The sequence below is a fragment of the Triturus cristatus genome, chromosome 6 (genome assembly GCF_964204655.1).
Source record: "Triturus cristatus chromosome 6, aTriCri1.1, whole genome shotgun sequence".
Lineage (NCBI taxonomy): Eukaryota > Metazoa > Chordata > Amphibia > Caudata > Salamandridae > Triturus > Triturus cristatus.
The window spans coordinates 1656273969-1656300096 of NC_140589.1; the positions used below are offsets into that span (position 1 = coordinate 1656273969).

The following is a 26128-nucleotide window of genomic DNA, read 5'->3' on the forward strand; positions in this document are numbered from 1 at the left end:
AGCAAAAGAATGATGGATTTAACCCAGATCTCTTGACTGGGGGTGAAGGTTTTGATTTGTTTTGCATTCCGTCCATCAATTGTCTCTCTTTTGTCAGCACTCATAGAGGGCGAGTATTTTAAGTGGAATGGGGAGATACTCCGACACTCAAATGTATTCAACTGAGATGACAACGTTCCTGTGTTTTACTCTGGATGTAAACACAATCATTGCAAGTGATCAGATATCCTTAGCAATTAGCACAAAAGCACAACCTTTCTAGAGCCCACTACTGGACTATTATAATGCTGTGCGTGTTATTTTTTTCCTTAAGCAAAACAGAAAAAAAGAACAAGGGACATAAGAAATGGGCAGCTGCCCCTGTTAGTACCAATACATGCCAGTTTATTCTGTATTGTTCGAGAGAAAATCACCGTAAACAGGTTTCACTGGGGTATTTGTTTTGCAAAAGTGACAGACTCGGCAACTTCACAAGGTCTGTCACGGTCTCCAAACTTGACACGCAGACTTAATTTACAGCAAGAAAGGATCAGTGGAAGAATATAAAGAAGGTACTTTTTGCATTGAATTTTCAAAGCAAATCTTGCAGGATTTTTCTCCCACTAATTGTTTTTTTAAATCTCACCAACTTTGCAGCATTGTCAACGATTTAACAAAAAAAAACCTTCACAAAGTAGGCAAACAGCAGGGTTTGCACATTTTGAACACTGCTCCAATTTTCCACAATTGAGTTTGCAAGTCTATGTATCCCCATTTTCAGTTTAAATATCACAAGTTACCATTTAGGATATTTTTGCACCTGGTATTTTTAAAACTATAAATATATATATTTCCATGTTACATAAAATGTCAGGTCTTTCTAATGAATATTTCGAAAATCTCACTTTAACAGAAAATACTTAGATAGGTTAAAACACTTGCCCAGATGTCGGAAATAAACCATCTCTGTTTGCTGGGTCTTACTTTACAGATGATTGTTGAATTCTGTGTTTAATTACAGAAGTTGAGGGGAACAGAGGTAAGGCGTGTTTATTACAAGTCTTAAGCAATTGTTTTAGAGGCTACCCCCACCAACAGCCATCTGAAATGATAACTGATGGTGAAAGTTTAGAAATAAACATTTCGTTTCAATTATAATTGCTGTTTACATCACATTCCGCTAACAGTAATCAAAACCTGAACTTTCCTTAAGGGATGTTGCCTATACTTTTTCTGGGTTCATGTCACTGTCTGTGCCACTGCTAACCCGCAACCCTCAATTAACAATATGCTCTTTGTGCTCACCTGTGCTCACCTTAGCTCTCTGTGCTACATCAAGTGTGAGTGCACATGTAAAATTCACCAAACAGAATAACATGCATGACCAACACAAGGCTTGAGACTTCATGCTTACCATTTCACACAGTCTGTGTGGCCAAGGTAGTGCCTCTGCGTTCGCTCATCGTAGTTGAATAACACCACTACTGACGCGATGAAATACACGATCTCGCCGGTGGGGAGGAGGTAGACATTGGCTCGACAGTCCCTCCCACGATATCCATACCTTAAGATCAGTCAAGGTTTACAGCAGTATTTTTTATGGATTGTTTCAGTAACTGGAAAATAGGCTATTTAACTGTTCAAATGCAGCTTATGCAACTTGTGTGCAGAAAAGGGGAAATGTGCACATCACAGGAGTAGAAGTGGACCACATGAAATCAATATTATTGCACAGTTAAACCCCCTTTGAGTGAAACCTCTGGGAATGGTGAATAACTGTACAGTCAAGGGATTTCCATGCTCTGAACAGGTGGTATGGTAAATGTGTGAGGGAGGGCAGGGAAGAATCATTCGGATAGGGTAGAATCGCTCTGGCCACGGGGAGCACCTATGCCAGAGAAGAAGCTTGGTTGGGGCAAAGTTCTGAGCCCTGCCTCCTGCTGCAGTTGAAGCCCCAAATCAATTTTACCTGCCAGAATGCATCACTGGTAACACTGGGTCTGGTGATACCGCACCCAAGAAAACCGGGTGTGGGAGTATCTGGACAGTCGTGTTTGAATGAAGCAAAACGCCACGTGGAAATTCTGATCTACCCAACTGGTAATCAAGGCCATACAACACACTACAATGATTTATCACACGGAGTTTTGCTAACCTATGAATCAAAAGAACAAAGATGATACTTAGCATATGAAACATGGCGTGCAGATATTAGTATAGCATAGTCCGTTTGTTTAAGCTATTTGCGTGCAAAGTTATTTTTCTTCTTTTTACAGCACGTCTGTCACTTCTATTTGCCCGTGCAAAGGTTTTATCCGCAATAAAAGATCATTCTTATCAAAATACACAAATAATTTAGATTCTAGTCGAACCCGGCCAAGGTGCAAAACATATGCAGAATAGGTCCCTTCAAGATTACCTTTTGCAAATCCTTTTAATGTCTAAAGGGAAATGTTTGAAGGCATTTTGTTCCCAAGTTTACCTCTAACTTAGGTTTTCTATGCATAGCTGCAATTCACAGGGAAATCCTTGTGTGCAACCATTCTGTAAGTATTAAATGAGAATATGTGAGCCAGTTTGTCACAAGTTACAAATTGCACAATGCTCAAAGAGAAAAAACTTTGCAATGTTTTGTTAAGTTTTTCAGACCTTTGCAACTGGCGCACAGAAAAGGCTATGCACATTTGCAACCCCTACTTTAACTACAACTATAATAATATATAGGGAAACAAACTCCTTTTGCGAGTCACATCTGTCAGACACAAGAAACGTACCACAAAAGCAGGACACCCAGGAAAGCCTCCAAACCTCCTATCTCAGTTACAATGATTCGTTCTGTGCGTGGACTCATGGCCGCCTTTAAAGTGCCACAGAGGGGCCTATTCGCAAAGGCACTTGAGTGTATGTGTAGGAACACGGTTTGCTTACTCTTAGATGCTTTTGTAAATCGGCCACAAAATGTCGAATTATTCATTAGTAAAGTGCAAAGGCGGCACAATTCTTTGCATTTATACTAATTTTATATGTATATTCCCTCAACATACCCATTTTACATGCTTTGGGGGTTAATTTACATTAGTATGTGAGAGTACGTAAAAGATTACTATAGAAGTATCCTTTTGCAACCTCCAAATTGAAACCGTGGATAGGCACCGCAATGCAGTCAGTTGTCATACCCATCACCAACGTCCTCCACCAGTCATTTATCAGCGAGGCCTCCCTGCCACTTCCAAAGGCTGGCACAAATTATCAAAGATATTAGCCTTACGGAATCCCACCGGCCTCAAACCCCAGAGATAAATTTGCAACCCCAAAGTTATTGAACTGCACATGCTGATCCATAAGCACATTATGAACTTCCTCAACACCTCTCTTGAACACAGAGACGTCACCAATGCGCTCAAAGAAAAATGTGATCGTCACCAACTTGTCTTTCTCATAGGCGGTACTTGAAATGGTGGTAAATGCAAAGTTTTCCATCCACCTCCACAACTCCAAAGAACAAAACTAATATAATGAATCAGGCCGGATTAACGTCTCAATGTGGAACTGAGCCCTCTCATGAGGTCAAGGGCTCGGAGCAGTTTTATTCCCATGGCCAGATCCTCCAACACCTCTGTTGGGATGGAAAATGTACTCTGCATAGCATGGGTGAGGATGCAATCCTGCCCACAAATTTCCATGTAGCAAGTCTATGGAATTTGTTTTATTTCTTAGCTTCAGCACTCCCAGCAGTTTTGCATGTATGTCAATGTCCCACTCTGACACAGAAGGTGGCACACAGCTAGGGACTGTGCCCATGTGTACTACGCATGACTATCAGCACATTGAACTGTGGAGGACTGACGGTGGTGGCATGGACTGATTATAGAAGCAGGACAGGCCTTGTTTTCCATTGCCTGCATAGTGAGAACAGCCAAGTGGCTGCTCCCATTTTAAACTGTCTGCCAGTCCCCCACAACTGTGTCCTTCACTCCGGTCATGTGGGAGATGGATGTCAGATTTATGTTTATGCGATTGTGGTAAGATGAGTGTGGAGCATATATGATGTGCTTGGCAGCACGGGAATCCATTTTGGATCTCATGTCTGTGAATGGTACATCGGTGGGAGACCGGAAGGAGATTGCCAAAGAACAATGTGAATTGCATGGCCCCTTTAAAGCATTTCTGAGGTCATTTTTATCGGACCAGAATCTAGGGTGTCTAGGACGGGAGATAGAGGGCCCTTCTGAAATGTAAGGACAACACTTGCCCCCTTCTTGTTCCATTTTTCCACAGAGGTATTACCCTAACAGGTTGAGAAGTGGCTAAAATGAGAACTTCTCCCTCTTTTTGCACATTGGTATTAGGTTTCCCTGGCAGTGAGCTCCCAGGCCCACCCTACTTTCTGCTAATACTAGAGAACAAAGACTGATGCTTGACCAGTATGGGTAGAATACGCAAAAGTAGGGAACCACCCAAATCTGGTTGCACAGCTGGAACTTTAAAATACACGTCTCAGTCTGCAAAGATAATATAAGTATAGGGCACAAACCCCTAGTCATGCTGACAGAATCTCTTATCTACCACTGCCACTGGTTCTACACCAGTGGAGACAGAGAAAGACCATTTAGCTAGTTGGGTTCACTGACAGACAATTACCCTTGGCAGATTCGAGAACAGGAACCTGGAATTACTGCATCTTGCTGGGAAGACACCTCAACATTTCTTCATAGGATGGAGTCCACTAATCACTGTGAAGGGATACAGGATCTTGGAAAGTGTGTCGAGGAGGAGGTCGGCAGGGGGTGTGGTCGTGAGGAACTGTGCGGTAAGAAATTAAGTTGGTCCACTGTAGCCCAGGGAAGGATCTGCATTTGCAGGACTTGTGGTTGGGCCATGCAACCCTGGATACCTGCAAGGAGCCCCCACAGTACGATCACGCACTCGCTGCAGCTGTGGGCATATGATCATTTAGAGCACCTCCGATGATTGGTGCCTGAAGACCTGCAGAAAGTAGATGGTGCGGTCATTAGTGAACAATAAAAGTCAGACCTCATCACTAAGTGCCTGGGACATCTGGGCACTAAGAAGAATCACAACTGTGGTCAGCAGTTTCATCAAGACCTGAAAGTGACTCAGTGGGTGGTTTACAAATATACCTCTGACTTGATGACCTCTACAACCAGTAGTGAGGTCTTTCTTTTTCCTGGATCGTGAGATTGTGTTATGTTATCTATGATTTATACAGCGCGCGGCTACTCCAAGGAGTGTCCCGGAGCTACAGAAGACCACTAACAACTAACAAAACGAAAACGCCCCTAGTCACCGTCACAGAAAAAGAAACCTAAAGCTGGAAAAGCCACGTCTTCAGGTTTCGTCTAAAGGTCAGAAGGTCCGGACACTGGTGCAGTGAGAGAGGAAGACTGTTCCAAAGTCGGGAGGCCATAACCTGAAACGATCTTCCTCCTACCCGCGAGAGCCTGACCCTTGAAATCAAGGTCAGGGACTGGGAGGAAGATCTTAAAGAGGGCCGAGGTAAGTAGGGCTGAAATCTTTCCCGTAGGTACGGTGCCCTGATCCGATGGAAAGCCATAAAAACCAGGACTAAAGCTTTAAAATAAATTCTTTTTTGCACTGGAAGCCAGTGGAGTGAAGACAAAAGATGTGAGGAATGTGTTCTAGGCTTCGTTAGAAAAATAGCCCTGGCAGCCATATTCTGGAGGATCTGCAGACGACTCAGTAAATATTCGGGAAGTCCCAGATACAGCGAGTTGACATAATTCAGTCTGGATAACACCAAGGCCTGGACCACTGTTTTACGATGTGATACTGGGAGAAGTGGAAGAAAATCTTTCAACATCTTCAAAATCCCAAAGCAAGTGCCTGCCACAGATTGGACTTAAGTCTTCATAGAGAGAGTAGAGTCCAATTTAACCCCCAGATTCTTCACAGTCGTGACTTCCGATAGTGGGGGGACATGTCCTGTGGCCACCAGGAATGCCAAGCCTCATGGGATTGGGAACCAAAAAAGATGATCTCCGATTTATCAGAGTTACACTTTACTTGGTTGTCATTAAACCATGCAAAAATCTCCCCGAGGCAGTTTTTTATGCAGTCCCCATCAAACTCCGACCCCTTCACACACGTGAACAGCAGTTGAGTGTCATCCGCATATGACACTATTTTAGCGCCATGCTTCTCGGCGAGAAGGGCAAGAGGGGCTATGTACAGATTAAACAGCGTGGGACTAAGAATAGATCCCTGCGGGACCCCCACATTCAAGGAGGGGATTTCAGCTGAAAAAGGGGGTGTCCAGACTGTTTGAGAATGGTTGCTGAGAAAAGATCTCATCCATTTCAGTACCAAGCCTCCAAGCCCGCCCTCCTCCAGTCTTTGCAATAGATGCTTGTGAGGGACGGTATCGAAGGCCGCGGAGAGATCAAGAAGCACCAGAACTGCGCCCCCACCCCTATCCAGTGTGTCAGAGGAGGATCCAAGAAAGTTATTGCAATCCATGAATGTAACAGGCGACGCGCAGTCCTCCTTTCCCAGCCCTGAGATGAGAACGAGAGAAGTCAGCAGACCCAGGGCAGTGCCAATGCTGCCTCTCTTCATGGTCTGTACATACACGCACACATGCTGAATAGCACCACACCAGCTCCAGCTTGCTGAAGTGGGCATATCCCATATCAGACCACTTAAGAGCATTGCATGAAATAATAAACATTGCAGGGATTGCAAGAGACAATTGGACAATATATGTTTTACTTGATAACCAGTCCGTGCCATTCTTGGGGTTCTAGCTAAAATTCCAGAAGAGTGTCAGGAAATACAACTTACACATTTTTCCATACAACAATTTATCGTGCTCTATATTGACTACAATACCTCATACTCTAGCAAGTCTGGGACCAGTCTAAGTCAACACTGGCCGAGTCCCCCACATTGCGACTACGCCAAAAGTATAACCGTGTGCATTACTGTGTCCTCTACATTTTATGGATAGTATTGAGTTATGGTGTCATAATTAAAGTACCTTTTCTTCTTAAACAAACGCATTGGTTGGACAGTGATTTATTGCATATTGCTAATTGAAATCTGCGTCTCAATCCCACACCACCTCACTGAGTAAGCCTGGGATTGCTACACTTCCCTGTCCTGAGGGTCAAGTGCGGACCTTGGTACTTAGTTTTGGGTCCAACAATAAGGTGAACCACAAGACACTAGTGGTAAAAGGTTCTATTTAGTACAATTTGAGTCTGGTAATCGCATTGCCCCTGAATTGCCTGAAAAGGTGTGGGCCGAACTGTTGCTACTGGATCAGACCAAGACTGATTTATAAATGGCTGAGCCTAATCTGAAGTAGCAATGTACGTAAAACAACGGCAGGTTGGAATACTATTCTAAGCAGTTCCTTCCAGCACCTTTTGGTATTTGCTTTCTCCTGAAAAAAAGTACCCCCAACAGCTCTGCAACTCGCAAAAAGATAGCAATGTAAATTTCTAGTCATTTGAATCACCACCTTTGGACACACAATCAGCCCTCCTTGACTCACATCAGTCTTATACAACGGACACACTAAGTTAATATGACCACCTTCTGCTTCATGAATTCTCCCGCAGAGTTACTCCTAAATTGACACCATCACCATCCTTCCTGAATATCTACATGATATGACTTGTGAACATCCTTCACAGTAAAATCTTGGTTGGCAGATGTGCAAGGAAGATGCTCAAATTCAAATCTGAATGCTGAAAGATGTCATAGACTGCCCTCCTCAAAGCCAAATATGAGTGAATCAGAACTGCCTCCATCTTAATAATTTCAAGACTCAAACTCTGCGGAGGCCCAGGTTACACTACTTCACTTCCGGTTTGCAGGTTCTCTGTGTAGGTTATCCTCTCCTCAGACACAAAACATTTTTATCATGCATATTACCCTCACCGCTTCTTCCTTGAGTCAACTACATCAAAAAATCTGTTTTGATCCATCTGTGCATCCTAAACAGAATCTTGCCTATAGTACACTTGCCATAACCAATCACCATAGTCCTAGCTCTAACAATTTAAATGCATGTGCAGAGTACTCCTGGTCAAAACTCTAAATTACAGCCTTGGTAGAATCAGGATGCTCACCATACCCTCAGAGTTTATATCTTTCCAGACTATTGTTAGTTTACTGACAAACAGTCAAGGAAAGAGTTTTATTGAAATACTTCTGCTTCGTCAATGATCTTTCTTGCATTCAATGACCCAGTAGGGATACTGTACATGAATCCTCACTCACCCACAAAGCCCTTTATTTCCAGTGCTACGAAGTTAATCTGGCTGTTGGGGTGCTTTACCAACAAATGAAGACAATTTATGTTATGATGGCTTTAAAAGCACCTAGTAGTTCTAAAAACCCATAAGCTATTCAACAAGTTATGTATATCTGGCATAAATCCATCAGATGCTATAACTACCTTTCAATATCAAGGGTGCTTTGGACACAAATATAGAGCAATGCCAAGAAAATACGTTTCATGCCACAATATCCGCAAACCATGCAACAGCAAATAAGGAGATTTCAGGATAGAAGAAACGTTTGTTTTTTTAAGAACTTGGCACCATCTGCTTTTTACCTGTAAATATTTATGCCAGCTGTACTTTTGTTCGACAGATTACCTAGTTGATTCACCCTAAATTATAGTAAAGTTCTGGCTTCAAAGCGTGCATTGTCGCCTAATACTCCTTTCAAGTCAGTGATGTTTTAATCACACACAAAACCTCAACTAGATAACACAGATGTAGACGGAGTTCCAGGATAAATGCTAATGACAGCATGAATCCATGCCCGACTCAATTATCAAATCTTTCCATTACAGGTCTCACATCAGTCATAATTGCTAGATAATTCATAGCCCGAGAACATTTCCAGTTCTCTTCAATATTTAACCAATTCATTTTTTTTAAACCAATTAGACCGCCAACATATTTCTATCTTTTTCATTCCAATAAAGAAAGATTAACGACCCTCCTTCAAAACTACATTTCCCAAAAATCAGTCACCCCAACAAGTGTGGAGAAACTCTTTTTGGCCAACTGTACACGACAGCCACCCATGTCTCTTGGCAGCAACCTACGTCATTTAGCATGAAATGCTCATAATGTGCACTCTGGATGGGACTCTGCCTACCCTTTGTAGGCTGAGTCTTTTATTTCCTTTCACGTCCATGCTTTTTGATAAGTGACTCCGAGATTAATCAAAGGGGGAGACGCAATACGTTAGTCCAATCTATTCACTAACAATCACCTCCCACATCTGTAAAAAGAGCTTAGAGATGCAAGTGAGAACTACTTCCCAACAATTTCCTAGCTATTGTCATAAAAGCAAACTTTCAATGCCAGTCTTGAAGCTGTGCTACACTGCTGGGCAAGATCCTGATTGATCGATTGATAATACTTAATTTAGTCAGAAAAAAAGCAGCCATAAAAGCACAATGCAAAACATTAAAACATGATTAGAACATTACCGTGGCCTTGTCTACTCACAGAATTCATGAACAGTAAATCAATGCATGATGAAAATAGACAATAAAAAACACTCCTAGGTCAAATGACCAGAGTTAAATTCCCACACAATTGGAATTCTAAAACCTTAACAAATACACCACACGATGCCCCTAGGTTAGCATCTGATAAAGTGACCAAGTGTGACTAGAAGTGCCCAAGATAAAAATACCATCTGTTTTCTTTTGGCAATTGCGCTCTTTAAAAAGGAGCAAATGCTGCTACGAGTGGAAGAGTTTAGCTGTTGCAGATAAGACAGGGCATCAGCACATCATCTGACATCACATTCTCTAATTGGAGGAACTAAAAACCTCCCAGAATAAACCATATAATACTTGCATAAGAAGGTAAAATGAAGAAGGCTCTGGGGCGAAGACTCATCCCATGGGCAGATTCACACATTACTAGGGTCAAACTGGACCAAGGGGACACCTATGTGCCACCTTACATGGTGGCTGTGCCTAAATCTGGTCAAGAGGACTCTATCCCAGGTAACATCTACATGCCAGATACAGCTTCATTTTAAGGGTAGTTTGAAGATTCAGATACTCCCTTAATGATCTCACCTTCCTCTCTAAACTGAGGTTTCCTAGTTTTAAACACATACTTAACCCAGGCCAGGTCTGTCTTGGACATAACAAAGGGCTTAGATAAAAGCTTTGGTCCCCCCCAGATTAGACATTTCTGTCTTAATATATTGCAACCAGGGTATTTCCAGGCCTCTATCACAAGACAGTCAGTGATCACCTCCCTGTTGAGGCCTGCATGCGGACTGCACACAAGATACAGCTCCTTCATTAACCCTTTCTGCGCTCATGACGGAACCACTCCATCATGAAAATATCAAGTAGAAACCTCTAAACCGGCCTGTACACTTCTTCAATTGATCTCTAAAGATTCTGCATTTCCCAATCAAACTGTCAAAGATACATTATATTTCATATTATGACATTGTTTTTATAGATTCAATCCACTAAAATTTTATAAACAAGAAATGTTTATTTGTTTTTTCCTTTTTTTGTTTATGATTTACACATAATTTAGGGCAGAAGATAACATTTATCTGGTTTTACACTTGTGATTTGAAATACAGACATATTACAAATTTAATATAAGAGAAAAACATCCTAGACATCCGTGGTATAAAAAAGCATTTGCTAATCATTCATACTCGCATTCAAACAATGAGGAATAGAAAGGATAGTTTAAAGATAAAAGGAAAGCTAAAACTTTTTAGATTGGTCAGATTTCTCCAGTTGACAAAATGAAAAGATGTTAACTTTCAATGTCTCTGATGTTAACAATGTCGCGGTCAACGCGCGTTTCAGTGGGAAACCACCTTCTTCAGGACCAACTGCCAAGTATTAACGAATGAGATACATATAAAAGATGTCTGGGTGTCTATGAATTCGTCAGGCAATGCGTGTGTCTCCAGCTGAGAAAATCATCTGTGTCAATAGTACAGCTAATAGATTTTTCTTAGCAGGTCGGAATGTGGGCGTACATTCACACTCAGGGGTTTGTATGAACATCTCCCGGTAGTTTTGAACAATCAACTGCGGCGAATCTTTTCAGAACAATAGTTGGTGTTTGGGAGTAGGATCAGACAGCAGTCCTGGGACTCCTCTTTCTATTTATGCTAAGGCGGATGCTATTCATTTATTTTAGGTAGGTGCATCCTATCACGGCATAACGCTGAGTTCGCTGTAGAGCATCCGTAGCGATCAGTCGAAACACTCCATCATGAGCCACGGGTGCGCTGTGCTCATGACGGAGTGGTTCCGTCATGCTGCGGCCGTTGGCGGCCGCTCTGCCCACGCGGCGCTAATTCCCCGCCTGTGCGGGCGATTAGCGCAGTGGGCGGAGACGTGACAGAACCACTCCGTCATGAGCACAGCTCACCCGTGACTCATGACGGAGTGGTTCTGTCACGAGCACAGCGCCACCGCAACTGCCCCCAAACCCCCCCAGCGCCGCGGCGGAATTCCTGCCGCGGTGAAGGGGTTAAGGAAGTTGAGCACATTGCCCCACAACTAAGGGAGCTATGTAAGCTTCCCATTAAGGAGAAGAGAATAACATTAATTATTCTGCTGCCTCACATGTAAAGCAATTAAATTAAACAAACCAGCATATCCTACCTACCTAAAAACTACCTTGAATGGATAGCAAGTATTCTTGATTAAAATACTGTTTATCTAAAAATACCAAAACTAAATACTTCCCCACCACTTAAATCACATATTCACATATGCTGCAACAAAACTGCTGGAACTTATTTTCTGATACTTTTTGTATCATATTCACTTTTAGGACTATTCACTTCTATGTTAGTTGCTAAGCATACTACTACCTAAACCAGGAAGTGCCACTACAGAAAACCGTTAAACGAATAAATAAATTAGCCATTTGATAGGCAGGTGGGACTAACCAAAGACTAAAATCTACTAGCCCGATATTTCAATGTTTCCATTTAAGGAAGTGTTTCACTAATTTAACTATTTCTTGTACAATTTTCTAAAACACCTCTCGAGTGGAAACCCGTTATGCTGTGTTCTCTCAACATAGGCCTAGTCCTAGCTCTAGAACACACTGTAAGCACACAGTGGTAAGTTAAATTCAAGTTTGTTTCTATAGTCTTTCGAGGATGAAAGCGAACCCAAGTACTGTAGAAGACATGATGTACCTAAATAAAGTCTACATCTCCCATTTCATTACTGAAGGGCAGAGAAAAATTAAAATGTTTAGTGCCATATCAAACTGCCGACATACAATACATACTCATGAGATCCATAAATTGTTTCACTGTTATGTTTAGCACAGCTCTATGGACCAAGTTGGAAAATACAAGCTGAGATAAAAAGTAAGGAAAACTATGTGCGTAATGTGTTAAGGTCTTTTATAAAGATAAAAAAATGTGATGTCAGTTTTTTGTCTAATAAACATAGAATATTGTTAAGAATTGTAGAACACCATTAAGAGTCAAAACTTGACAATTTTCTTGCAACTGTGCCAATTTTATAAAATGATTTTGAACTATAACTACCTTTGCATCAAAAATAGCTCCGCGGTACAATGCAGTGCATTTCACACTTAATGACATTTGTGTTAAACTGCTAGATACTTTAGGATTCAAAACGTGACTATGAAAAGAGATGTCACATGTGTGACTGATGGGGGAACAGCCTTTACCACGAAGCCGTGACCCCGCATGCAGTTACCACGTAGGCAACACTACCACGCAAGTCTTTACCACATAGGATTTTACACCGAATATGGCTTTACCATGCATGCCATTTCAAAGAATTTTGTTGTAAAAGCATATTAGTTGTAAACGTTTTAAAGGTAAGTATATGTAAGTATGAATGTTTTCAAGTTTTAAGTGCTCTTTACACACACACACACACATATACAGGTGTGTGTGTGTGTGTATATATATTAGGGAAAGCTTTTTTTAGGGTGGGTAAGAGTATGAAGCTTTCTGGATTGTAGGAATGTTTAGGGTGGGTTGGGGTTTTGCATTGTAAGTGAATTTTTAGGGTATGTATGAGTTTTTGGGTGGCACAGGTATTTTTAGGGTATGGGTGGTAAGGACATTTTTAGGGTTAAGGTTGGGTTTGGGATTTTGGGTGGCAAGCATAATTTTAGGGTTTAGGGCGGATATTGGTTTTAGGGTGCTAAGGGTTTTTTAGGGTTTAGGGTGGGTCTGGGTCTTTTTGATGGCAAAGGTATTTTTAGGCACTAGGGAGGGTATGGGGCTTTGGGTGCGGATGGGGTTTTGAGTGGTAAGGTTATATTTAGAGTTTAGGGTGGGCATGGGTCTTTAGGTGGTAAGGGTATTTTTAGGGTAGGTATGCGTTTTTGGGTTGGTAGGCTAATTTTTATGGTTGAGGGTGGGTATGGGATTTTGGGTGGTAGTGGGATTTTTAGGGTTTAGGGCAGGTATGGGTTTTTGGATGGTAGGGGCTGTTTAGGGTGGGTATGGGTTTTTGGGTGCTAAGGGGTTTTTAGGGTGGGTATGGGTTTTTGAGTGGCAAGGTTATTTTTAGGGTTTAGGGTGGGCATGGGTTTTTAGGTTTAAGGTAAGGTATGAGGTAAGGTATGAGTTTTGGGGTTGGCAAGCTAATTTTTAGGGTTTAGGGTGGATATGGGTTTTTGGGTGGCAGTGGGATTTTTAGGGTTTAGGGCGGGTATGGGTTTTTGGATGGTATGGGGTGTTTAGGGTGGGTATGGGTTTTTGTGTGGTAAGAGGTGCCTGGTTTACGGTGGGTATGGGTCTTGGGGGGTATTTTTAGGGATTAGGGGGTATGGGTATTTGTGTGCTAAGAGCTTTTTAGAGGGGGTAGAAGTTTTGGGATGGCAAGGGTGTATGCATGTTTGTGTGTATATTTATAATTACTTATAAGTATATAAAAATAATTATATATACAAATATTGAAAAATATATTTTGATATATTTCTTTTAAAAAAAACACAAAAAAGATATATATTATATATATATATTTTTGGGGTGTTCTACTTACCTGGAAAGTTTTTACCACGCATACGCCTTCACCATACATGCCTTAACTATGCAAATTTTGTTGTAAAGGCATATACGTGGTAAAGACCTGCATGGTAGTGTCGCGTCATTGTTATGAGCATGCTGTAAAGCCATGCGTGGCAATGTGTTGCGTGGTACCACCATACATCCGTGACTGATTCTTCCACAGTGAGTGACCTGTTGAAGTAATGAAATAAAAGCAGCTTTAACACCTGTGGCTGTGAAGGAAACACAAATTAGTGTTAATGGCAAAATAAACATTATTTGTGGCAAGAAAGGAATCATTTAATCACCCTGTCTGAAACACATTTAATTGTTTAAGAGTTTTAGTTCCTGCTGTAAACAAAAGACTTCCTCCCAGTCCATCAAATGGGGATGTATTCATTAGCTGGACAACTCTGGATCTGTATGAGCTAGAAACTTTATATTGGATCAAAATTGGCAAATTAATTCAGAGGCAATAGATAGCATGACCAGTGCAGGAAATCCCTTAAAAACTCCACTGCCACACAATCACATTTTTTAGTGGCTTATGCTGTAATTTGCTTTACAATTATATCTTTATTTTGTAGTAGTAAAGGTGAAAGGTTTGGGTAGAAGCCACCAGCATGCACTACTCTTGCCTGTCTCCAGGTTCAGTACTGCGATTGTCCGCTTGAGAATAAGGTAAAACTTAACATAAGTCATTCGAAATTTCCATTTCTCTAACACTGCCGAAAGTATGTCTTATGAATCTTAAAACATGATGTGTTACATTAGGGCATAGACGAATCCTGGAGGTCAGTATTATAAACGGCTGTGAAACCACATGCGATCAAGAATAAGATACAACAGGCTTGGCCAGAAATCTTCATGAGAAGTTGGAACTGATCAACAAATGTAAATCTGTGGAATTCTGGTTTGACAGAAAATTCAGATTATGGCCCAGATCTAAAACCTATAAAGAGAAACTCTTAAAAATAAATAAATTAAAAAAACGCTTTGCACCTCAAACTCCAAACTTGCAAGAGTTCCATTACTGAGGACAAGACTTCAAAAGGAATGTTTGAATACCAATCAATCCCGCTTCCTGCATGATTTAAGTAAGAGGTGAAGTCATAGGAGAACAAAGCATAAAAACGAATTGCAAATGCACACAAATCAAAACCAGAAGGTGTTTACACAAAGCAAAAGAGTTCTAAAAACTTGACAAAGAAGAAAACAACAAACACTCCCAGGAAAAAAAGCACTTTAGCCATGCACATTTCCCACCTCCTTTTTCATTGCATACAAAAATAAAGTTTGCGCTCTCGCCCCCCAATGTTTACTGCTTGAAGTTAATGAATAACAAAGGTGCTGAGCAACAGTTCTAGTTTAAGGTTGTAGGGACCCCACAAGGAGAAAAACATATGGAAAGTCTCCAGGTCTTCTCAGGATGATGAGCTCTAGGAAACAGGTTGGCACGATTGGAACACGCCAGAATTCTCCTTTCACAAAGGCACTGTCCACTGCATAATAAGCAAAGACAATTCTATGTCAGGACCGGAGGCGAGGATTATGCTATTCTTTCTCCACTTTATTGAATAGAAGCCATTTAAAGAAACTGGTACAAAACTACCATTCCCATGAACCATCGGGAATGAGAAAGTTTTAACAATAGAGTCCATGTATAGAGTGTCCATGTGGATCCACCAATCACAGGGCTCCGGTTACATCATAGTCTTCTGTTGGCTTCAATTTCCCCTCTTTCTTCACTGCTTGCAGCCAGATAAGTGCTTCCTTATTTCTCTCAGAGATTCTGGAATGTTCTTTGCCTTTATGTTTCTTAACAAATGTTCTTTTCTCATGTAATGTTCAGCTTAGCTGTGTGTTATTGTGTGTGTGTAATTGCCTGGAAAGTGCCTTCGGCACCTTATTGTGTGTTTCTAGACTCCATTTGGTTTATTTTGCGGTCCTCGCTCGAACGCGCTTGGTGGGTGGTCACACACCGTGGCACGTCCGATCTAGACACGATTCCTTCACGTTTCTCTCTTACTCAGGTTTCCCTTTGGGATTTCATGCAAGTGCGCCCGCTACCCGGGTTGTCTCGTTCCGGCCGTGGGAGCGCCTGAGCTCCCAAACGGCTGTTGATATTGGTGCCAGGCTCGCTGTTCACTCCATTGGCCGCTAGAGGGAGCCTGTGTGCACCTCAACCCGCGGCACGCGCTCGGAATTCCACGCATTTCCTGCATTCCTCAGCCGAGCAGCAGCGCCGAGGGAGAGCCTTGTCTGCCTGCTAAACCTGTCAGGGTCTGCTGGTTTCTCTCTGCCGTTAGGCAGTTTATGCTGTGCCTCACGCCCCCATTTACGCCCGCATTTTGTTGCACAACGGGTCAGTACTCTGCCATTAGCCAGCATATTGTTTGACTTGATGGTCAGTATCAGGCCTTTGTTTCTATTACACTCCTTGCAAGTCTGTATTTCTGGGTATAATTATCCCGCTGGGGCCCTTTCAGGCAGGCCGCCCTCTTATACCTTTCTGCACCAGGGCTGTTGGGTCCCAGGTTTTTTTCTAAGCACATTCACACACGAACACTGTTCGCCCTAAGCTTAGGCTGACACCCATCCCCCATACTTGACTTCCTTGTCACCCATATTACCCACTCACTCGCATAGGTTCTTCCTGGTGCTATGGACACTTATCAGGATACATACCAGGATGATCAGTGGGAGGAGGATGCCCTATCTGCCCTACCATGGGACGATAATTTTAGGACGCTGTAGACAACTCTATACACACTGCGGTTGCGCAAGCCATGGATGCTTTGGAAGACCGCCTGTCCCGCAAGATAGATCAAGCCTGTGAAAGCCTGGCCAGAGCGGCGAATACCACGCCGGCCTCTAACCCACCCAGGGACTCTTCGGCAGACACCCAGCCCCCACCACCGAAACGTTCCCGAGACGCGAGTGTCGACGCTGATGCGTTTGACCACCTTAAACAGGCATTCTTGGCCAGTACTCAACCACCTGCACCCCCCGCCGACCCGGGGACCGATGACCAAGATGCTGCCGACGATGACGCCAGCCCATCTCGCCCCTGGCTCCCTTTCCGCCCAACCCCGGGCCCCAGCAACGAAGGCCTTTGTGGCGATATGCCGGACCCGGATGACATTTTACACCCACGGTCTTCGGACTGGGCCCCCTCAGGAAAGATTGCGCAGTGTGTGGCCAGCCGCATTCGTCTGCATTTAGAACCGAGCGTGCGCGCAACTGTCTCCGGGCGGGGTGCCCTCGCCCTTCCTTAGAGGGTAAGGTAGCTGATACCCCTGATATAAACCCTTGGATGGCTACCTTCTTACAGAAGTTTGTTAAAGACCCCAAGAAGGGCATAGACAGGTCCTGGCGAGCTTGCCAGGACAAGCTCTTAGACACTTTGGGTCCCATCACTAAAATATTAGACAGAGGAGGCCAAGTCCTTTGGCTCCCTAATCTCCCCGAGCACCTTTCTTCCTGGGCGCAGTGGTTTTTCTAGGGAACGCCAACTGCGCACTGTCCACTGAGTGGCTGCGGTCCCTACTTAATAAAGTAGACCACAAACTAGGGGACCTCGCTGACTCGGAGGCGGGCCCGGTCGCCCAGGTCGGCCTTTTTGAGGAACCCTTTATAAAGGAACTGGGGCGCTTTGTCAATACTTTTACATCCCTGGACAAGGCCCAGTCCTCTATCAAAAATGTTTTTCACCCACGGGTTTTCCGTGGGGCCGGACGAGGAAGGGGCTGCTAGTCCGGCCGTCCCTGTAACAACAGGGGACAAGGCTCCAACCAAGGCCACTACCAAGATCAAGCCAGATTTGGGAACTTCTACCCAACCAGAGGTCGCCGCGGCAAGAACAGAGGTGGCAGAGGAGGTAGGTAGATAGGTAAATCTTTATTCGGTTATAGTGAAACAGTGATAACCATAAAAGTACATGCATAAACATATCACAAACTATGTACATATTTTAAAAGGCTCCTTATATCAACTAAAAATGCTTTAACCAAGGTTCGCTCTATGTTTAAAAATACACTTTAAAAACGTGCTGAGGCATTTCGTGGTAAATGTAGTATCCAAAAATTGCAAGTACAACATGGCGGGACGACACCTTCTAAAACCAAGGGTTCTCAGCAGTGGAATTAGCCAGAGGTTACGATGAGTAGAATAATATTTACAAAACAGCACAGTATGCATAGTTGACTGTTCCGACTTCTCATCACAAGGGCATAACATTAAACGCTCACTCCAATTTGGGTTTTTAGGAAAGGCTACAAGCCTATGAAAGACATTCAGTCTAAAACGTGTCAACAAAAAACGTTCAAATTGTGACTCGACATAGGCCAAGTAGGGTTCCATTTCCAATGTGGTCATGACTGTTAAGGAGTGTTGAACAGATGTTTTGCTTATCTCCTTACTCAACCGGGATTCTTCCATATAGCTAAGGGCCTTTATTTTTAAATCTTTCTTCGAGATCTCTGCAATTAATTCGGGGTTAACAAAATATTTATTGAGGCCTAGATCTGTAAGAAGATTTTTCACATATATCAGCCACTCAATTTTCCCCGTATGTACTAGGGACATACAATCGGCCGCTATATCTTTTGTAAATGAGTTATCTGTTGACGTCCAGATGCGGCGCCACAACAAAAGAGGTTGAATCTTAGCCAGATCTTCAATGTGGGGGATTCCAAGTTCTGCATGGCAAGCAAAGGTCGATGCTCGCTTTGGTGCCATCAGAAGAAATCTCATGAATGTGTTCTCTACTACCTGCAGAGCGTTGGTGTCTTTATATCCCCAGAGGCCCGCCCCGTAAAGTGCAATGGAATGGCACTTGGCTTTATAAATGCGGAGAAGCTCTACTGGTGGTCTCTTCCCAAGCTTCTGGGAGAATTTTATAAGAGCGATTATTGCACGCAAAAGTTGGTGTTTGCGAGCCTCAATAGCCGCCTTCCAGTCGAGTTTATCGTCTATCACGACCCCAAGATATGGATATTGCGTAGTCAGATAAATTCTCTCTTTAGCGAGGGAAATGATAGTCCTTCCCCTGTTCTTTCCCTTTCCTGCCACCATCACAAATGCTTTTTTGATGTTTATTTTAAGATCCAAACTACCCATAAAATTTGAGTATCTATTTAAGGCTTTCTGCAACTCTCGCGGGGTACGTGCCAATATTACGGCGTCATCCGCGTATAACAGCGCAGGCACGAGGCGATTTTTTACACGTGGGAGGTCCTGGGCCCCTCTCAGCATCTCAACTTCGAGACTGTTGGTATAAAGAGAAAATAGAAAGGGGGCCAGGACACATCCCTGCCTCACACCCCGCTCTACCTTAAAAGAGTCGGATAGTTCGCCCTTTGTTCCAAAGCGAACCCTAGATGAGGCGTTGGAATAAAGTGCACGAAGGAGGTGTACTAGGTCTGAGTCTATACCCATGTCAGAGAGCACTGACCAAAGTTTTGAATGAGAGACACAGTCAAATGCCGCAGAAAGATTGACATAGACCATGTACAACCTTCCTTGCTTTGCAGATACATATTTTCCCATCAATAGGGCTAGGTTCAATGCCTGTTCAATTGTTCCGAACCCCTCTCTGAAGCCAAATTGGACATCAGATAATATATTGTGATCATTTACCCACTCCTGGAGACGCTGGAGAACCACTCTGCCCAGGACTTTCCCGAGCGAGTCCAATAGTGAAATTGGCCTATAACAGGTCACGTCTTCCCTGTCTCCCTTCTTAAAGATGGGAACCATAATCGATTGGGTCCAGGACTTGATTAGCCCACGCTTCATAACTGCGTCAAACACTCGTTTTAAAATTGGAGCCCATAAATCTAATTCAAACTTAAAAAAATCAACCGGTACACCATCTGGGCCAGGGGCTTTACCGTGTTTACTTTTTTCCACAGCATTTATAATTTCGTTCATTTCGAAGTTTAAGAGGATCGGAAATAGACTATTTTGTGTGATCTGTTCACTTTCTACCAGTGGTTCAGTTCCTGATGTTTTGCCAAAAACTTTGGAGAAATGACTTACCCATGTTGGGCCCTCAATTGTTGCTTCCACTATGGGCTGATCACAGGGATCGTTCAAAAAGGGGGTCTTTACGACCTTCCAGAACTGCTCGCTATTTCTGCTCTGGGAGCTTTCATATAATTGATCCCAGAGCGCTTTTTTCAGTTCTTGTTTTCTGGTTTTACAGGCTAGTCGATAAGACCTCCTTAGACTAGAAATCTCCTCTTGATCTCTTACAGGTTTTGCCAATGCTTTCTTTAAGGATTTATGTGCCAAGGTGCATTTATGGCCGAACCACCCTTTTTTCCCGCCCCTAATCCCTTTCTTGTTAACGGTTAGGAAATCCTTTACTTTCTCCATAATTAGACCGAAATTGTGAAGAAGTTCTTCTTCACTGGTATCAGTGTCCAGACACTTCACAATTGAAGGATATACCGCATGGACTACCTTGTTTGTTATGGTTGTTGGGTCTATCTTTCCCCAGCCTAAGGCATAGCCATTTGTTCTTGCGAGGTGAATATTGTTCTGGGCAAGTGCGGTCATCATCAATTGAGGTGTGAGTTGCACCTGGTCAGTAACCAATTCAAAGGCCAATACGGCATGGTCGCTTAAAGTGTTAATTAATACTCTAAAATTCTGAGCCTTATTCTCAATTGTTGCGGAAACCAGTATGTAATCGATCGTCGAGTCCCATCCCCTACCCAGATATGTAGCCTGTGGCTGTCTAGTGACAGTATTAATGTCATTTAAAATCACTAGGCCAAGTTCTGACAGTGTTTCATTGAGCAGATCTCCTACCTTGGTGTGGCGGAAATGAGTCATATCATTTTCTGCCATACCACAGATATTGGTGTTTTTTTTGTCGCAGGGGTGATGATTAAAGTCACCACACCAAACGATGCTTGGGACATCTAATCCTTGCATCTTTTTTATCAGGATTGAAAGTTTATTACGAATAGACCCAAGTAAATTTACTCTCTCACTTTCTGGTAAATTATCATACATATTTACCAGTATTATTGTCCCGTTCTTCGGGAATGAGAGTTTCAATATCTGATAATTAGGATATAGACCAAGAGTTGTTATTTTTAGCCCCACTACAGTATTATTTATGAACACCGTCAGGCCCCCCTTAGCCCTTCCATGGGCGCTAGCCACTGCCGATGAAAAGTAGGTTTTATAGCCTATCATGTGATGTTCATTAATAGACCAAGTCTCCTGTAAGCAGATTATGTGATAGTCCTGAACGAAGTCAGACAGACTCCCATTCAATATTTTTGTTCGTAGGCCAGCAATGTTCCATGACATAATTTGTATTATTATGTCATTATTTGTACTTTTATTTGTATGGACTGCCTCCGCGACTAATTGGTGCTCTACATCTCCCTTCTCCAGAGATTGATGGGCACGAATATTCCCCGGAGTGATATTCTCAGGTCCTCTAAGCAATGGTGAAGTAGATACAGAATGAGAATAATTATTTTCCATTGTTTGCATTACTGCACTAACTAATAATGGGTTATTATTTTCCCTTACTTGTATTTCTTCACTGTCGCTTCGGGGAACAGCATCATTAGGGGTAATTTGATTTACCGTAATGAGTTTTTGTACTTGTGCCTCCTCAACGCTGAGTCAGTCTACATTTTCGAAATCACTCAGAACTGAATAATAGTTTCGGGTAGGTAGGTTAAACCTATGATATGGCTCAAAGCAATTATTCTGAGATAAATAATTTAGGCGCTGAAATGAATGTTGATCATTTATCAAAGGCCTCCCCCTAGGGTGCGGGTTAGGCAGGTAATTACGAGCATTCTGGTAGGGAGTTTGCTGGTCTGCTTCTCTCCAGTCAGTGAAAAGGTTTTTTGCGGGATGAGATTTAGAGTGGGAAGTCAATTCTCGTGGGTAAAAATAGTTTACATAATGCGTTGAAATAGCGTCCCCCCCCCTCTAGCTTCGTACCAATCTCCAATGCATCTAACGGCTCTATGGTCCCTAAAGTTGATAATTATCGCATCCCCCTCTTTTCTTTTGGTCTAGTTCCCACCCAGCTCGTACGTCTCACCATTAGAATTTCCCCATTTATATGGGCGGGAAGTGGTCGGTTTTGATTTAACCAATAAATGGTTTTATTTTTTAAAGCATAAAAGTCCTCACTAGTGCCCTCTGGAAGTTCGGGTACCCCTGTCATGATGATAGTGTACGGGGCTGATTCTGGGGGAAGGTCGACCCTTCTACTTAGAGGGGTATTCTTAGACAATTAGTCGTTCACCATTCCTTGCATCCATACTATCTTTTTTACTCATATTGTTTACATCCACGGGGTTGCTTTTACTATCGTTTTTCAAGTCTTCAGCATTTCTTGACATTCCAGGTGTAAATCTACTGTCCACCCTTATCTCCCCACCTATTTCTTTATTTTTAGGAGGGGGGGATAGTTCTACCCACGTCTATAGTATTTTTGGATGGTTTTTCCACTGATTTCCCCCCCCGAGCGGTGTGCATTTTCCCATGAATGCCACTAGTTGATGGATGTTCTAGCAAGCTTGAGGGAGAGATAGCTGAGTCAATGGTGCTAATTTTATTCTGGTTTTTTAAGAGTTCGGAGAGGGTCGAATTGTTCCCTTGAATTTGTTTACCCAAATCTTCCAGGTGCAAGCTTATTAATCTTGTCCTCTCTAAGAGGGGAAGTAGGAGGGACTTAACCATGGTCTCAATTTTGGTAAATAATTCACCCATCAAGTCTTGATCAGTGGGGATTTCTATAGTGTTAGAGCTAGAAGAAGGGTTATTTGACACTGCTGGTCCAGTGGGAGTTGAGGGTTGTGCGGGGAATCTAGTCTTCTTGTTTTTAGCGTCTCTTTTTTTGGGTATATCTTTTCTTGGGAATCCCTATAACCGGTGGGGGAGAAATATCCAGGTTGGGTGAATCTGATAGCCCTGATGTAGTTAGGCTAATTAAGTGGTCAGACAAGACGGGCGTGCATGGAGGATTTGTCAGGAGAGTTATTGTTACCTCCTTTTCAGGGATAGGGCCTGGTTTCTCAGTTATCACCCCCGGAGAAAGTACATTCCCGATTTTACCCAATGAAGAACGTTTACCGGTTAACAAATCAAAAGATAAACGCTTTTCGGTATCTGCAATTTCCTTCTCCAGAACAGTAGTCACTCGTTTAAAAAATTGATCTATTGTGCCGGAGACAGGTCCATTCGAAGTATTCACAGTTAAGGTACGTGATTTCCCTGCTTCTAGAGGCATGATGATAAACTAACCTGCACAAAGCTATAAAAATACCTCAATTAAGCAGATCCAAATTGAAGGGAATATACAATATAGACATATGGAGTACTAATGACGGTGAAAATGGGAAGATGTAACAATTACCAAATTGCAGGGGTTAATTAAGTGGTCCGTCCCGTCCTCGGTCGCCCTCAAACGGCCCGCTCTTTGCCCGGTCTTCGCCCCGGACTGCGGCCCGCACGCGTCCCGCTCACGCGATAGAAGGCGTGGCTTAAGTAGGAGGGGGAGGAGGGGCCGGGAATAGGCGCCAGGTGCGATGTCCAGAAGCACCCTGGGCCTCGCAGTCCCAGCGTTGGGTAACAGCCTTTCAGGTAGAGTAGCGCCGAAAATCCCGCTTTCCCCACAGCTCCTGCAGAGGTCACAGAGCACCACAGCAACAATCAGATGGCCAAGTCCTCGCCTGCGAACGGCTCCCGCGAAGCGGGGGCCGTGAGGCGTTTTAAAGGAGAGTTAATGAGGGGAGGGGCCGGGAAGAGGCGCCAGGTGCGATGTCCAGAAGCACCCTGGGCCTCGCAGTCCCAGCGTCGGGTAACAGCCTTTCAGGTAGAGTAGCGCCGAAAATCCCGCTTTCCCCACAGCTCCTGTAGAGGTCACAGAGCACCACAGCAACAATCAGATGGCCAAGTCCTCGCCTGCGAACGCAGAGGAGGTGGTCTCTCCAACTCTTCCGGTGAGTGTTCTCCATTCTTCCCTTCTAAGAGTGGGGGGGCCGTCTGGCGTGTTTTTTCCAGGTTTGGACTTTCATCACGGGGGACGCCTGGGTTCTAGACGGCACTGGGTTTTCATATAGAGTTCCACAGGGACACCTCGCAACCCGTCCAGCCGCGCCCTCTTTGTTTTTCATTGGCAGACACCGCGTTGGTGGACCAAGAAGTACACTCCCTTCTCGCCAAAGGAGCAATCGCCGAGGCTTCTCTCCATCCCAGGTGTTTCATCAGCAACCTCTTCCTGGTGGACACCTCTTCCTGGTGGACAAGCCCGATGGGGGCCAGCGGCCAGTGATCAATCTTCGAGAGTTCAACGAGTGGCTTGTTTATCGTCACTTCAAAATGGAGGGGATTCACCTCTTTTGCGATATTCTCCGCCCCCACGCCTACCTTGCGATCCCCATTTTCCCACCGCACCAGAGGTTCCTTCAGTTTTTCTGGAAGAACATGACCTACGAGTTCACCACACTTCTGTTCGGCCTATCTTCGGCCCCTTGGTGTTTTACCAAGGCCCTCCGGCCGGTCATAGAACGCCTTTGTGCGTCGGGTATACGGCTCATTGTATATCTCGACGATATCCTCCTGATGGCGCAATGCCCCAAGACTCTGGCTTCCCAGCTTCAGATGGCAATGAATCTCCTGCAGGGTTTGGGGTCAACGAGACCAAGTCCAACCTGGTTCCTGCCCAAATACTCATTTTTCTGGTATTCTTGATCGACTCTGTCGAGGCCTCCCTCAGTCTTACATCCTGTAAGATGACGAGGATTTGTCACGAGATTCAGAGAACACTCACACAGTCGCTGACCTCCCTCAGACAGCTTGCCTGCATAGTGGGCTTCCTCTCAGCCTCGATTCAAGCCATTTTCCTAGGCCCCTTGCATTATTAAGCCCTCCAACGCCTCAAGGCAATGTATCTTTGCCGTGGCCTTACCTACTCTCAAAAAGTTCCACTATCTGCGGAGGCCAGGGAAGAGCTTCAATGGTGGCTTACCAACATGGAGGCTTGCAACGGGAGGACGATCTATGGGTCCACACCGGATATCGTTATCGAATCCAACGCCAGCAGATCCGGTTGGGGCACGAGATGTGGAGATTTTACCACAGGCGGTGTGTGGTCACCACAAGAACAACAGTTTCATATCAACTGTCTGGAGCTCTTGCCGGGCTCGTTTGCGATTCAGTGCTGGACCAAGGATTCGATCCGGTTTTGTGTCCGTCTCAAGATGGACAACATTTTGGCGTTCCGATACATAAATCACCTCGGTGGCACGAGGTTGAAGGCCCTCTCGGACCTAGCAGCGAATTTGCTGCCTGGACCATCAGGTCTCTGTCACAGCGGAGTATCTTCCCGGGCAGGACAATAAGGTGGCGGACTTCCATTCAAGCCATTTCCACGACGTGAGTCTTTGGAAGCTGCATCCGGGGGTGTTTGCGGATCTCCAGAGTGTTTGGGGTCCCTTTTCAGTGGACCTCTTCGCTTCCCGACTGGACCACCAGCTTCCCCGCTTTTTCAGTTGGAGACCGGACCCCCTAGCGGAGAAGACTGATGCGTTCCTGCGGGGTGAGGCAGGGTACGCTTTTCCCCCATTCGCTATGATCACAAGGGTCTCGGCCCAAGTTTGCCGACAAGGGGCGAGCGTGGTGATAGTTACTCCAATTTGGAGGTCGCAAGTGTGGTTTCCGATTCGACTGGAACTTTCTTGGGATTCTCCAATCCCTCACCCCCACTTTCCATCCCTGCTCCTCAGTCCAGACAAGAGTCATCCCCTGCTCATCATGCAAGGCTCCCTAGCCCTGATGGCGTGGCGGATTACCAGGGATGATGGGCGGTCCCAGGCCTTTCGGGAGCAGCTGAGAGGTTCATATCCAAGTCCTGGGCGAACAGTACCGTTAAGCGTTACAGGTCCACCAGGAGAAGGTGGTGCCGTTGGGGTGTGCGTCGGGGTCTCGATCCCGTGGCAGTGGATGTAACTTCTGGCCTGAATTTCTTGGCTAGCCTAGCGGAGGAAGGCTTGACTTATCGCACAGTTAACTCTTTCCGCTCGGGTATTTCAGCGGGTCACAC

General features: G+C 44.1%; 1 protein-coding gene across 10 annotated transcripts in view; it reads right to left on the reverse strand.

Annotated features, from left to right (window-relative positions):
* The window catches only part of EML4 (EMAP like 4), a 677127-nt gene that overhangs the window by 96514 nt on the left and 554485 nt on the right, over nucleotides 1-26128 (reverse strand). For all 10 annotated transcript variants that reach the window (XM_085612817.1, XM_085612810.1, XM_085612815.1 and 7 more), the window contains one exon: nucleotides 1394-1543. In XM_085612817.1, the coding sequence (XP_085468943.1) occupies nucleotides 1394-1543 (150 nt within the window). The remainder of the gene's footprint in view (nucleotides 1-1393; nucleotides 1544-26128) is intronic.